The sequence below is a fragment of the Danio rerio genome, chromosome 23 (assembly GCF_052040795.2).
Source record: "Danio rerio strain M-AB ecotype USA chromosome 23, GRCz13ab, whole genome shotgun sequence".
Lineage (NCBI taxonomy): Eukaryota > Metazoa > Chordata > Actinopteri > Cypriniformes > Danionidae > Danio > Danio rerio.
The window spans coordinates 16,040,695-16,056,088 of NC_141043.1; the positions used below are offsets into that span (position 1 = coordinate 16,040,695).

A 15,394-nucleotide genomic window follows, 5' to 3' on the forward strand; every position below is an offset into this window, starting at 1 on the left:
TTCTGCTTCAGAGGCCTGCGGTCTTTGATCAACAGTAAGCAGATTTGCATGAGCCACAAACATTATTTGCATATAAGCATTTCTTTAAAACTGTCCATTATAAAAAGGAATATAAAACGGAATTTAAACAGATTTTTAGCTTGCGTGGTTGGAAATAATTTACAAAGCACATTAAAAACATCATTCATTCATTCTCTTGTCGGCTTAGTCCCTTTATTAATCCGGGTTCCCCACAGCGGAATTAACCGCCAACTTATCCAGCAATTTTTTACGCAGCAGATGCCCTTCCAGCCGCAACCCATCTCTGGGAAACATCCACAGACACATTCACACACACACACTCATACACTACGGACAATTTAGCCTACCCAATTCACCTGTACCACATGTCTTTGGACTATGGGGGAAACCGGAGCACCCAGAGGAAACCCATGCAAAGGCAGGGAGAACATGCAAACTCCACACAGAAACGCCAACTGAGCCAAGGTTCGACCCAGCGACCTTCTTGCTGTGAGGCGACAGCACTATCCACTGCGCCACTGCCTCGCCACATCAAAAACTTGTCTAGGCCATATAAGAAAATAATATTAATTTTATATTTAATAATATATTTCATATTTTGATGAAAACAAAATCTAGCATTTCTTTATCTTTTTGTAAATTTACAATAAAGACACAATAAAATAAATGTACTACATTTTGTTTTTATGACAATTGTTATTAGCTTAAATAATAATAATAATAATAATAATAATAATAATAATAAAACTTTGCTTTTATAACTAAAATCCCTTAAATTCATGCAAATTAACTGCATTCATATGACATTCTTTTTTTATTATGAAATGTAAATGACAACTGACAATTAATATAATACGAAGCATCACTTTCAGACAGAAACCTTGTTAGTTTTTTCAAGGGGAAATTATGTACCAGACATACATATTAATTTATCTGCCATGAAACTCTTTGTGCATTATTGTTATTAATAATTAAACAGAAAAAAATGGTAAAACACATCCAATTGAATCCTTTATTAATAATATATTTTTATCATTATTGATAGTATTAGTCAAATTAACCTCTTGAAGTCAAGTGCTATTTTGGGGTTTCCGCCTGGATTTTGCCTACCCTAAAACCACATGTAGAGGTGTAAATGCAAAAGTTGGTATCATTTTAAAGAAAACCCTTTGAAATTTTTGACACTGTTGAAAGTAATTAAAATAACTGTATATGTTGTCTATGTATATAAAAAAAAAAACCTCTAAAATTTTTTGCAAACTCAAATTTGTTCTGTGTAGTCTATGTTGCTGTAATTAATTTTGGTGGTTCGTGCACATATCAGTTATCATAGGAAAAAAAAAAATGTCTCCATCATAATCTATGCCAAAGTTATTCTATTGCAACTGATGAGAGAACGGAACCACTTATAGGGGTATTGGGTCAGTATGAACCTTTAAAATTTAAATAATGTGGAAGTAAATGATGTCACGAACCCGGTACCGGGTACCAGAGTTTATCGTAACAGAACTATTGAACTATATTCCTAATAAAGTTAACAATTTGTTTCTATAATAATAATAATAATAATAATAATAATAGTTATTATTATTATTATTATTTTTATTATTGATCAAATCTAAAACATTTAACCATGGAGGTTTCATTTTGGCACAAACCTTAACAAAACCTCTGGAAAGGTGTTTGGCACATTTATTGTCAAACACATGCTACAAGCTACTTGTACTCTCGCTATACTTGCAAAGACCTAGTACATCAGATTCTTAAACCATGATCTGAGCCACTCTAATTTGCGAATAAATCATCATATTTGCTCGTATATAGACACATGAATATTTTGCGTGTCAAATTCATGTAATCGCATGGGAATTTCGCCTCACAATAGATGCGGATTTGCGTCATCAGCAAGGCTTCTGTCTGCCTTAGCTTCATAGCTAAATGGTTAACATAGTTTTTAATTGAGAGAGTAGCTGTGCTTTATAAGCTTTAGGAAGGCTGAAAAACAGCATAGATTCGTTCGGCGCCTCTGTCTTGAGTCCACTAGATCCTTTCAGAAGTGCACCCAGTTCTGTGACTTTATCAACTCCTCCAGAAACTATACCTGGATGATGGAGGCTTTTAGCGGTAATCAGACTGAGCCAAGCCCAGTTTGAGAAGCTGTTGTCCAGTGTCAGTAAGAGGATTTCACCTCAGGACACTAACAACAGGTACTACGTCATAATCAAACCCAAACTAGAGCAAGCTCCTGGTTAACGCAGAGCGAATGTGTTTTATAGTTCAGAATTTAAACATACAAACTCTTAAGTCGCACCACTCCATTATGCGAATCATGCTGCAGGATGTCTATTCGCATCTTTGCATTGACTTAACATGTAAATTACTCGCACTTGACATTTCACCCATGTCTAGTGTGAACGCACCATGAGACACAGATAATACTTTTATCATGAGTTTTTCACATCAAAGGATAGCGGTGCTGCGCATTAGATAAATTATTTATTTCATTAGAATGCAATCTTTTAGATATGATACCCCATTTCACATTCACAGTCATATTTTGAATTGACAAATAATGAACACTGGAGAACTGAATGGCTACTGTGAAATGGTCTTTTTCTTACATTTAGTGCTTGATAGGTGTTCATTTTAGGCCCTGCAAGCATGTGCCAAATGGAGTTTTTGTCCAGCATATTTCACATAAATAATGATTACTGTTCAGCTGGTGAGGTGGACGTATACATACAGTTGAAAACACATTTTCATGGACTGGTGGAAATATTTATGGACGGTAGATTTATGGTTTCTCAAGACTCTAGCCATCAACAAAACACAGTTTGACAACACGATATCAAACATAATTTAAAGGGCACCGATGATGCAAAATCAACTTTTGAAAGCTGTGTGTAGGTACAGTGTGTCCACATTCATATTGGAGTGATAAAAACACAAGTCTCTTTCTTGTAAAAATAGGACGCAAATCCCAATGATTTTGAGGCCCACCAAAACAAGATATACATGTATACTGTAAAAAAAAGCATACAATCACACAATTAATTCATGTTGTCCCAACAAAAATTCATTAAGTTAACCAAACAAAGAAAAAATTGATTGTCCCAATGACATCTCAAGAACTGTGTTGTTTCAGCTCATTTTAAATAAGCAGTTTTGAGGGTTTTCCCAGCCCACTAAATTGATTGAGAGGAGTGTATTAACAAGTCTCCGTAGTAACCCATATAAACATGTTAAAAAATTTGCAAAGAAACTGGGATTAAAAGATCTGTTCCAACTTTCTGTGATCATCTGCACCTTAAATCTGCATCTCCATTTTTAAAATGGAGCATGTTTGTAATAAAGAAAAGACAGTAAATAACCACAGCTGCATAGTGTCAGTACAACTGTAAACAAGAATGCTTCAAACACACAACAGGGGCTCTATTTTAACGATCTAGATACATAGTCTAAAGCGAATGGCGCAAATGCATTAAGGGAGTGTCCGAATGCACTTTTGCTACTTTAAAGATGGAAAAATACGCACTGTGTCCTGGAGCATGTAAAAAAGAGTTGTGCGTATTCTCTTAATGAGTTATGGGTGTGTTTTGAGGATAACGGAGTCTCATCTGCTTTAAGAGTAAGTTGCATCTCGCCATGGCACATTTGCTATTTACATGGTGGGTTTAATAAGAGGAAAAAACTGAACACTTCACTAGCAAAAAAAAAACAACAACAAAAAAAAAAACCAGTTAAACAGACCACCTATTAGTGCATTGCTGTACATCTTGAGTGAATAAAGCACTGTGTAAGAGTTTGGACCCGCAAAGGTGCATAATATTTGCGCTCTGCCCTGAACTTTAAAGGGCACCTATGGTGAAAAACATACAAACAAATGTGTATATATAGTGTATAGACCATCATATTGGGGTGATATAAACACACCCAGTCCTTTTTTTTCAATTTAACAACATAAAAACAGTGGACCAATTAGAGCTGTTTTCAGACCGACCGCAACTTCACAAAGGAGTGCGGTCCCCCCGCCCACCGAATTGATTGACAGCTCTGCGCATTAACATGTTCCGGTAGTCCCATGTATATGTCAACAAGACCAGGCAGACATACACAAAGCAACCGGGAATAAAAGGTCTGTTCTGTTTGCTAGGATCAGCAATCATCATCAAATGTGATTAAGAGTAAGTTTCACATGTTTAAAGTGTTTTAAAACAGTGCAAGTGTGTAATTAATCACAGCGATTTACTTAAGCTTTACTTCATCAGCACAGCCGCGTGTCAGAACAATTATAAAAGAAGACGCTTCAATCCCCGTTTGTGAAAGTTACATCAGGTTTAGTTTGTACACTAGCATAACAGATATCCACACAGCACTGGAGGTTAGCCAGTATCCCGACACATTTGAGTGCAAAAACAGTAGGCGGGCAGAACTCGCCTTAAAGGCACAGTACAACAAAACCACCCCCTGCTGGAAATCAGTATAAAACAGCATCTTGTAAAAGGTATAATGAAAAATCTGATGAGTGTTTTAAGCTGAAACTTTATATACACATTCTAGAGACGCAAAAGACTTGTATTACATCTGAAAAAATCTAGGTGCCCTTTAAACCAGCTTTTAGATGGTCAATGGTGCGGTCTATTTCAGCTCCTCAAAATAGCAGTGCACAAACAATGAGCCTTAAAGGTGCAGTAGGTGATTGTCTTTAGAAACATTTTTTGTAGTGCTGGTTGAAAGTCTCGTTACAGTCCAATAGTAATGATTAAAGTAAATGATACAAAATGTGTTAACATGTATTTTTCAGTATTCGAGGTGAGGCATAAAACTAATAATGTTCATCCAATTAAATATTGTTGGGCCGACATCTATAATAATTCCGACAAGTAGCTCAAACTGTCTGTCAGCAAATGCAGAATTTGGAATTCTGCGCATCTCTGTTCATGTATATCCACTATTCGCGCATCCCCGCCTGAATGAGCGCCTTGTGTTCAAAACACGGGCCAACGAGAAAATCACAGACGCTGTAAAATCAAATGCTAAATTGAAATTTTTGAAAACCCTGAATAAATATTGGAGTTACTTTTGCACACTGGAGGAAGGACGACATCATAGCTGAAGTATTACTGTTAGACATGTAGTTTTATGTTTTAAAATTATTTTAGTCAGGCTAAACTGATGTTAAATTATGATCTATAAAATCTCCCGGCGAAAGATTGATGTGACTATTTTCAGTGTCATAAGGGACCTTTTACAGCATCGATAATGTACATTTTTACTTAGCTTAACAACAAAACATCAGTGAATAGCACTATTCTGCCTAACCTGCTTTACTGAGCTGAAGTTGCTTTTATATTCACATTGGTTCATTTTTGAACAATGACAGCCTTCCTATACTGTTTACCATGCTACTCTAAATATTCGCTCCGAAATAGCATGTAAGTGTGGCTTAGTAATAAATGTAATTCCAGCACGCCGCTGACCAAACACTAACTAACTGTTACATTTCCAACTGGTGAATGACATGAACTAGTGGGTTGTCTGCTGCCGCAATTTCAGGGGGCGTGGCTTTTAATCACAGTCCCTCAACGCAGTCCAAAGATAATATGCTAAGCAGTTAGCATTTTTGGCAGATCACCTACTGCACCTTTAACACACCTCCTTCTCAGATCAGCACACTGATGAGTTCACAGGAGTCTCGGTTTTGGACATTACATCAGGTTATTTGCACAGTAGCACAATGGATGCCCATACAGCAGTGTATATTAACTGCAAGTAGATGTGCAAAAACAATACAAAGTTAAGCGTGTGTGTCTGTACTGCAAACTTTTTTTAATGCCATTTGTGTGTCATCGTTGCAGAAAGGCTTAAAAAAACTCCACCACGAATACATCAAACAATCCAACTTGGTATTTTGACTAATAAACTTAATTTCTGTCTGTCACTGACTGCTGTTTATCTGATGTTATACAGCAGGAGAAACAGGCATGTGGGAACATATGGGGAGCTCATTTGCATTTAAAAGGCACAGGCAACAAAACTACAATGTAATCTTACTCCAAAATTCAAATATTCACTAGGCACTTTACAGGCACATTTACCAGACTTATGTGTCATTTTGTAAAAGGGGTAAAACAGGAGTCCTTCAGAGGTCGCCATAGCCAAATGAATCACCAAATATTCCAGCATATGTTTTATGAAGCGGATGCCCTACCAGCTGCAACCCATTACTGGGAAACACTCATGCACTCTCACATTCACACACATACACTCATAAACTACGGCTAATTTAGCTTATTCAATTCACTCTTTGGATTGTGGAGGAAACCACAGCACCCATAGAAACCCACGCAAACACAGGGAGAACATGGAAACTCCACACAGAAACACCAACTGGCCCAGCCGGGCTCAAACCAGTGACATTCTTGCTGTGAGGTGATTGAGAATGAGTTTTTTTTTTCCTGTAAGTGTTGGGTGAGAGGTAGGGTGATAGGGTGAAATAGAGTTTGTACAGTATGAAACAATGGAGAACTTTGAAATGTCCCAACAATTCACACAAAAAAAGTGTGTGTGCGTTCTCACGGCTACTAATATGTGTGTGCCAATGGAGTTAAATGCAGAGGACGAATGCAGAGAATGGGTCACCATACTTGACAGCCTTGTCAGTCCTCCACTTTCACATGTATACGCAGGCACATATACATCAGGCAATAGTTGCATCACATTAAGTTCTCATCAAGTTCATTGCGGTCATCGAGTTATGGTCTGTTTTTCTGTCATGTGGCCGACATGTCATGTTATGTTATAAAAGGCAAAGTGCCATCAAAAGGCTATTAATAAATGATTGGACATGACTCAACAACAAATGCTAGACACTCTTCTGCAGTCCTCGTGTTCATTGAACTTTTGCATTTATACAGTAAGTCATCCTATGAAGTTTATTTTTTTAAATATATTTCCCAAATGATGTTTAACAATGCAAGGAGTTTTTCCACAGTATTTCCTATTATTATTTTTTTCTCCTGGAGAAAGTCTTATTTCTCTTATTTTGGTGAGAATAAAGTTTAAATTTTTTTTTAAAACCATTTTAAGGTCAATATTATAAGCCCACCTTAAGCATATCATTTTTGATTGTCTACAGAACAAACAATCATTATACAACAATTTTTCTAATTGCCCTTGAAAAATATCTAGTAAATAATGTCGCAATGTACTGTCATCATGGCAAATATAAAATACATCAGTTATTAGAAAATAGTTATTGAAACTATTTTATTTAGAAATGGTTAAAACATATCTTCTCTCCGTTAAACTGAAATTGGGAAAAAATATACAGGGGAATAATAATTTAAAAGGGCTAATAATTCTGACTTCAACTGTTTATGCAGTGCTCAGCATAAATGAGAACACTCCTCGTTGTTCATGTATACGCTCACATTGGTGCTCTTTGATTAGTCAAAAGTCAGTTAAAAAAAGCAAAAGGCTTTAAATCTATATGAAGTGCTCAGCATATACAAGTTCACCCCTCACAAATCTTAAATTCATATTTTTAATAGCAAGCTATATAATATTATATTTGTGCATATACATTAGATTAGTCAGTACTGAAACCAAATATGGAGTTATCTAAGAAAATAACTTACGATAATGGTCCAAAAACAGATTTAAATTACGATAATGGTCCAAAAACAGATTTAACTTACGATAATGGTACACCCAAATTTATGTTAGAGAAAAATATTAAATAGAAATTTTAAAAAAGAGGAAAAATCAAGAGAAGCAAAACTATTGAAAAAATGTTGAAGTTTTGAAGGTTATAATAATTTTTTGCAATTTTTAGCTTGAATTTAATTGTATTATCTTTCATTTTTTCAATCTATTTGGTGACTCAAACTTTGTTTTAATAAAAATTTATGTTTAATAAATCTGTTTTGTTTAAATGCACCAAAATACATAGCCTATATTTACTGAGAAAATTATTCATTTTCAAAATGGTCTGTACTCAGTTATGTAGTTTCTGGGGCTAAAGAAAATCCTGTATTTATTCCAACAACGAATAGCTTATTCACCCTTGCATATGAAGCAACAAGTGAAAGTCTACAGTGTGTAGAACTACATTCTAGATTAAGGTGGGAGGAGCTATGACACTTGACTCACAGATTAAAGGTCCTATGGTGTTATGAGGTTTAGTCACAAGCTCTTTACAATACTTCTGAATTGCAACACCCACAAAGAAATGCGAAGGGTGACCATTCATAAAAGAAAAGTAAATTTCTGCAGATTTGAATGTAAATATTCAAGTTTCTTTTTGTTTTTAGTTGATAAATTGTGACATAAGCAACTTTCATTATAATCAGAAAACAGAATAGTAGTAATAGTAATAAAGACAGACAACACATATATTAAGTTTATAGAAAAGGTTTACTAACCACCACAATGTAGCGAGGTCTGTATTGAATGGTGCCGAACAGGCCCAGGATGACCACCAGGATGTGGAAGAAGTTGGCAAGGATGGGAGCCCACTGGTACCCCAAGAAATCGAAGACCTGCCTCTCTAACGCCACCATCTGAAAAAGAGAGAAAGATCATTCAGATGAGCCATTCAGATGAAGGAGGAAAGTTTAAAGCATGCAGAGACAACTAATTTGCATGATCATATTTTTTTCCTCACAGTCTTTGATCATACTGGTTGGAGGACTATCAAAGGATTTCTGACACCAGAGACCTCTTTACGAGTCAAACTGAAATACGCAAAACACTCTCTAGCAGGAACAGAACATCAGCAATGAATCTTTCACATTCAAATCATCTGGGAAATAAGGACAGTGCAGAAACATCTGGAGCGCAACATCACACACCTTTCACGTGCATAAACCTAAAGAGAACTTCATTTTTATTGTCACACATTCGTAGTCAGTGGAAAATGTCTTATTAGTTAATCATTAAATCTGCATCCTACAGGCTTTTTAACCTACACTGAATCTTTTGAAAGTTTTTTAGCACCACTTTTAGCCCCAATATGCGATGCACAAAGACAACTAATGATAAACTCCTACATTTTCTTTGAATATTCATATGCAGGCTGTGCATTCAGTTTAGTTTCATAGTCCAAGCATGCTTAGCACAAACACAGTACAAATAATAGCAATAAAAAAAAGATTAATGGCAAAAAGGTTTACAGCAAAGGACCTATTTTTTCCTCTTTACTTTGTAGATTTGAAATGTTTTGGAAACACGTTATTTTAGTGAAATTGCTTGTGTAACTGCACATTTCAGTATACACAGTATTATTATTTAAGTACATGTTTTTACTTACTTTATGGTTATGTTTATTCTTATAAGTGTTAGGTTCAAGGAGGTACAGGAGACTTATTGGAACACACTTGGACCCATAATTCTCACAGAATCAGTCAAGTTCGGTCAAAGTAAAAATCATGGTTTGGGGTTACATTCAGTATGGGGGCGAGCAAGAGATCTGCAGAGTGGATGGCAACATCAACAACCTGAGGTATCAAGACATTTGGGCTGCCCATTACATTACAAACCACAGGAGAGGGAAAATTCTTCAGCAGGATAGCGCTCCTCATACTTCAGCCACCACATCAAAGTTTCTAAAAGCAAAGAAGGTACTCCACGATTGACCAGCCCAGTCACCAGATATGAACATTATTGAGCATATCTGGGGTAAGATGGATGAGGCATTGAATCCAAAGAATCTTGATGAACTCAGAGAGTCCTGCAAGAACACATTCTTTGCCATTCCAGATGACTTTATTAATAAGATATTTGAGTTATTACAGAGATGTATGGCTGCAGTCCTCCAAGCTCAAGCTGGAAGTCATACACCATATTAATTCTAAGTCCGATCTACTGTCTTAATTACATAGTCCAAAATCAAGGCATGATCATATTTTATTTTGGTAAAATAAGTGTAATCTTGAGACCTTTGTCTTTCATATAAGCCACTTCTGATTCCAAATTATCAACTAGAAGTCAAGTTATTATTTGTTGTTCCTATAACTTGGGTAGGCGACAAGACTTTTGTCAGGTAGTGTACAGAAAAAGATATTTATCATAAGCATATCATAAGAGAAATTGTCCTAAAAAAAAAAGAAATTTAAAATTAAAAGTGAATGATACTTGAACATCTTGTGCTTGGCATCATGCTGTGTTAGTATTTAACAATATATCACTGGTGAACAAACAGACAAGTACTTTAAAATAAGAGAAATCAAACAAAAAAATGAATAGTCTAAGCTACTCTTAAGAGATTCAGGAGAGCAATACTTGATACACAAGCTCAGTAATAAATCATGCTTTTGCATTAATGACTCTCTCCTAAGAGGACTCTCTTTACCTGGTGCTAAAGCAGAGTCTCTGAATGAGACCGAAACACTTGTTTTATCATCAAGCATCTCAAAGTGGCTCTTAAAACTGCTCACACGTCAGACAGCTTGTTTTATCATCCTAGCATGCATTTACTCGAGAGTGTATTTACATAGTGCTCTAATCTGCGCAGCACAATGGTGGCGAGGTGCAGAGAGAGACGTGCTGAAACATGACATTTAATGAGAATGAATGGAGCTGTGCTCGACTGCTGCCTGCTGTGAGATGATGAAAGAAGAGAAGAGGTGGAACTGCTATAGCAAAAGCTACAAATGCTGGGAGAGATTGTGATGAAATGGAAACGGTGTTGAGATAATTAAACAAGCCTGTTTTACATGTTCACAAAGCTGCACTGAGAATGTGCAAGGTTTGAGAGCCATAAATGCCAATTAAATGTCAAATGGAAGGATCGAGATTAAAATACTGCTGATTTCATTCATTGTAAAACAAAATGTTGACTCAAAATTGTAAGGCAACTTTCTGCACAGGTTTTTTTGAGTTGTCTCAACTTTTGACCTAAGTACTGCACTTGACTCAATTCAAGTTGACTCAATTTAAGTTGCTGTACAATTTTAAGTTGAGTCAACTTTTTAAGACTGTTCTACCAGTACATGTGGACTCTTAAAATATTTGTTCATTTATTTATTTATTTATTTATTTATTTTTTCTGTTGATAGTTTTTGGAGGTATATAATATCTATATAATAGGCATGGGTGATATGACAAATCACAATATAATTAATTTCGTACCCTAATAACAAAACATAGCACTTGTAGTACCATTTCTGTAAATTCAATAAGTTAATAATTTATATACTGACCACAAGGACTATTTCTTTTTAATATTTTAAAGTATACACTACCTGACAACAGTCTTGTCGCCTATCCAAGTTTTAGGAAAAACAAATAATAACTTGACTTCTAGTTGATCATTTTGTATCAGAAGTGGCTTATATGAAAGACAAAGGCTTTAAGATTACGCTTATTTTACCAAAATAAAATATGATCATGCCTTGATTTTTTAATGATTTAATTAGGACAGTAAGGTCTGGCTTTGCTTAGACAAAAGTCATGACATTTAACAGAAATAATGTACAGTTTAGAATCTAAAGTCCTGGTGCAGTGGAAAAATAATGAATATTGTGTTTGACTCCCATGAGCTTGGAGGACTGCATCTATACATCTCTGCAATGACTCAAATAACTTATTAATAAAGTCATCTAGAATGGCAAGGAAAGTGTTCTAGCAGGACTCCCAGAGTTCATTAAGAGTCTTTGAATTCATCTTTAATGCCTCGTTCATCTTACCCCAGATATGCTCAATAATGTTTATGTCTGGTGACTGGGCTGGCCAATCGTGAAGCACCTTGACCTTTTTTGCTTTCAGGAACTTTGATGTGGAGGCTGAAGTATGAGCACTAACCTGCTGAAGAATTTGCCCTCTCCTGTGGTTTGTAATGTAATGGGCAGCACAAATGTCTTGATACCTCAGGCTGTTGATGTTGCCATCCACTCTGCAGAACTCTCACACGCCCCTATACTAAACGTAACCCTAAACCATGATTTTTCCTTAACCAAACTTGACAGATTTTTATGAGGATTATGAGTCCATGCAGGTTCAAATATGGTGTTCTGCAGTATTTGTGATGATTGGGATGCAGTTCAACAGATGGTTCATTGAAAAAAACAAAAATCTACTTTCTGCCACATGATTAACTAGAAGTCAAGTTATTTTTTCTTGGGCTTACAACTGGGATTGACGACAAGACTTTTGTCAGCTAGTGTATACTCAAAATTGTACTCATGCATATGATCATACTTCTCACTTTGTTTCGAACTTAAGGGCAAAAGTTTGAAAAAAATGTAGAAATATGAAATAGAAATGAATAAACTGTAAAACACTTTTAAAAAACTAATGATTATATGTCCGAACATAATAAGAAAGCTGCTAAATAAAATGCTAAATGTAAAGATTGTGACTCTCACAATGTGGTTGTTTATGTTTTTGTCTGCACCCCCATAATGGAATGTAATATTGCACTCAATATAAATAATATATATAACTATAATTTTTTTTCCTCATAAACTACATTGTTTCTGACACAACAAAATAAACCATATAGCCTAAAATAAAACAATAGACTTTTTATTTTGTCCATAGAATATAAATATCATTATATTCCACAGCCCTATATAAAATCTTTTCATTTCAAAAAATGATTTTCAAAATAGAGATAAAAAAAAATCTTTATACTCAAAAAACAACAAAAAAACAACACTTCCACTTTGTTTTCAGAGAAAACTATAGTTTGTTGAAAAGTTTTCCTAAAAGAAAAGCTGAAGTCAGAATTATAAAGGCTTAACTAGGTTAATTAGGTTAACTAATAAGGTTAGGGTAATTGGGCAAGTTATTGTATAATGATGGTTTGTTCTGTAGACTATCGAAACAAATTTATAACTTAAAGGGGCTAATAATTTTGACCTTAAAAAAAATAAAAACTGCTTTTATTCAAGCAAAATAAATCAATTAAGACTTTCTCCAGAAGAAATATTATCAGACATACTGTCAAAATTTCCTTGCTCTGTTAAACATAATTTGTGACATATTTAATAAATAAATGAATAAAAGAGGGGATAATAATTCTGACTTCAACTGTATATTCAGTGCTCAACATAACAGAGTACAGCCCATTTTAAAAATGAACATTTTTATCCATTTGGTCTATGAATATGAATAAGTGAATATGGATATTATAGTGGTGAATTTAAACAAAACAGATTTATAAAGCAGATATATTTATTAAATAATATTTTAGTTGCTGAGCATCTTTAGAAATTGAAAGATAATACAATTTAATTCAAGCTAAATATTGCAAAAATAAATTACAAACTACAAAATTTCTACTAAACTTTTTTTTCTTTTGCTTGTCTTGATTCTTCCTCTTTTTTAAAATTTGTATTTAATTGGCTGTACTACATTTTGGACCATTATCGTAAGTTATTTTGTTAAATAATGTCCAGATTTGGCTTCAGTACTGACTAATTTAATTTATATGCACAAATAAAATATTGTGTAGCTTCTTACTAAAAATAGGAATTTAAAAGAATGATTTGTGAGGGGTGTTTGCTGAGCACTGTACATTAAAATTAAATAAATAATATTTATTTTGCCATTTGTTGTAGAGTGATGGATTTATACTCTTTATGAATGTAAAGGACATGCGTTGAAATCATTTGTCATGTTTGTTAAAACACAAATTCAACCAGCAAGTATATAAAAAATAAATGCCAAAGTGGTGCAGAATGATCAAAACAGACACAGAGTCCTGAGACACCATTCCGAGTGAACAATTTATTAAATAAACCCGAAAGCCTTGGATTCTGCATTTAGAAACTTGTCCTCTTCTATTTACTTCCCGTCTGTCCTGCTGACATTTCGAAGCTAAATGCCAAGAAACACAGCATCCAGTCTGACAAAGACCAGCACCCCGTACGAGCGGCGGTGCCAGGGGATTGTGGGACTGTGGCACATCACAGAGCTGGCAGACGCAATTAAGCATCTGCCATGATGGCTTGATCAGAGCTGAACATCTTGGACAATGTGTGAAACAGACAGCAGGAGTAGATGACACACACACACACACACACACACACACACACACACACACACACGGGAGTGGGTGATGGATGAGGGGAGAATGAGCACAGATGAGTGGAAGAAAAGGGAAAACAATGAAGAAGATGAAGTGATGAGGAAACAGACGGGTGCAGACGCAATTTAAAGCAAGTAATAAATGACAAAGAGAGAGAATAAAGAAGATGAGTAGTGAAAAGACTGAATAAATGGATGTTTGTCTCCTTAAAATCAGTGACTGCATGTGGAAAGTGAGGACAGGATGAGTAAAATCTGTGTTGTAAAATTCATTCATTGATTTTCCTTTGGCTTAGTGCCTTTATTCATCAGGGGTCGCCACAGCAGAATGAAATGCCAACTATTACAGCCTGTTTTATTCAGCAGATGCCCTTCCAGCCGCAACCCAGTACTGAAAAACATTAACACTCATGTTTGGGCTGTGGAAGCCACAAAAACACATGGAGAACATGCAAACTCCGAACAGAAATGTCAACTGGCCCAGCTGGGACTCAAACCAGCAACCTTCTTGCTGTGAGGTGACAGTGCTAACCACTAAGCCAATGTGCTGTCCTCTTGTAAAATGTATACTGTAAACATGTAGCAGTTCTGTTTAAGCAGTGGTAAATCATAATAATTTTAGCATGGACTGCAAAAATAAATAGTTTTAATGTCTTTTACAAAAACGAATTGGGGGCTCGTCCGGGATAATGCGGCACATTCTTCTACAAAATAAAGGAATTGCTAATGTAATATGTAGAACTTCTATTATATAAAATAGATTATTAATACAAGCATTGAATGAATGAATGAATGAAGATTAAATTTTAACTTAAATTAAAAAGGAATTATTAAATAATTATATAAAGATAAAATAAAGAATTTATTTTAATGTATATTACAACTATTAAATAGGGGCTCATCTGTTATACAGTAACATGGTATTGTAAAAAGAAAATACCACTTGACTTTTTCAATCACTCACAAAATATCAATGAGGAAGATGAAGCGGTGAGGAAGCATATGAAGAGATAAAATGCAAAAGCCACTAAACGCCACTTCCGCCAAAAATTAGATAATGACATTGAGCGAATGCTTTAGGCATGTAGTACATCTTCAACAAATAGATTTGCTTCAAATCATCTAAAGCACCAAGACCTTAATTATGGTGAGAATGAATAAATGACAGCTTCTAAAATTGTCTGAGAGGCATCCCCTTTCTGCCCAGTAGGCCTACCTTGTGTTTTATTTGCTAATTTAAGCAGTTCTTTAAAAGACAAATATAATGTCTAAAACTTCAGATTATTAATATTATTTCATATTATCAATACGTCTGATAAGCTTTTTATATTAATGGACA

General features: G+C 35.0%; 1 protein-coding gene across 4 annotated transcripts in view; it reads right to left on the reverse strand.

Annotated features, from left to right (window-relative positions):
* Positions 1–15,394, reverse strand: part of nkain4 (sodium/potassium transporting ATPase interacting 4) — a 140,539-nt gene that overhangs the window by 80,673 nt on the left and 44,472 nt on the right. For all 4 annotated transcript variants that reach the window (XR_015522531.1, XR_015522529.1, XM_087304851.1 and 1 more), the window contains exon 2: positions 8,448–8,585. Coding sequence is in view for 2 of the 4 variants with exons in the window: in XM_087304851.1 (XP_087160977.1) it covers positions 8,448–8,585 (138 nt within the window). In the remaining 2 variants the exon portion in view is untranslated. The remainder of the gene's footprint in view (positions 1–8,447; positions 8,586–15,394) is intronic.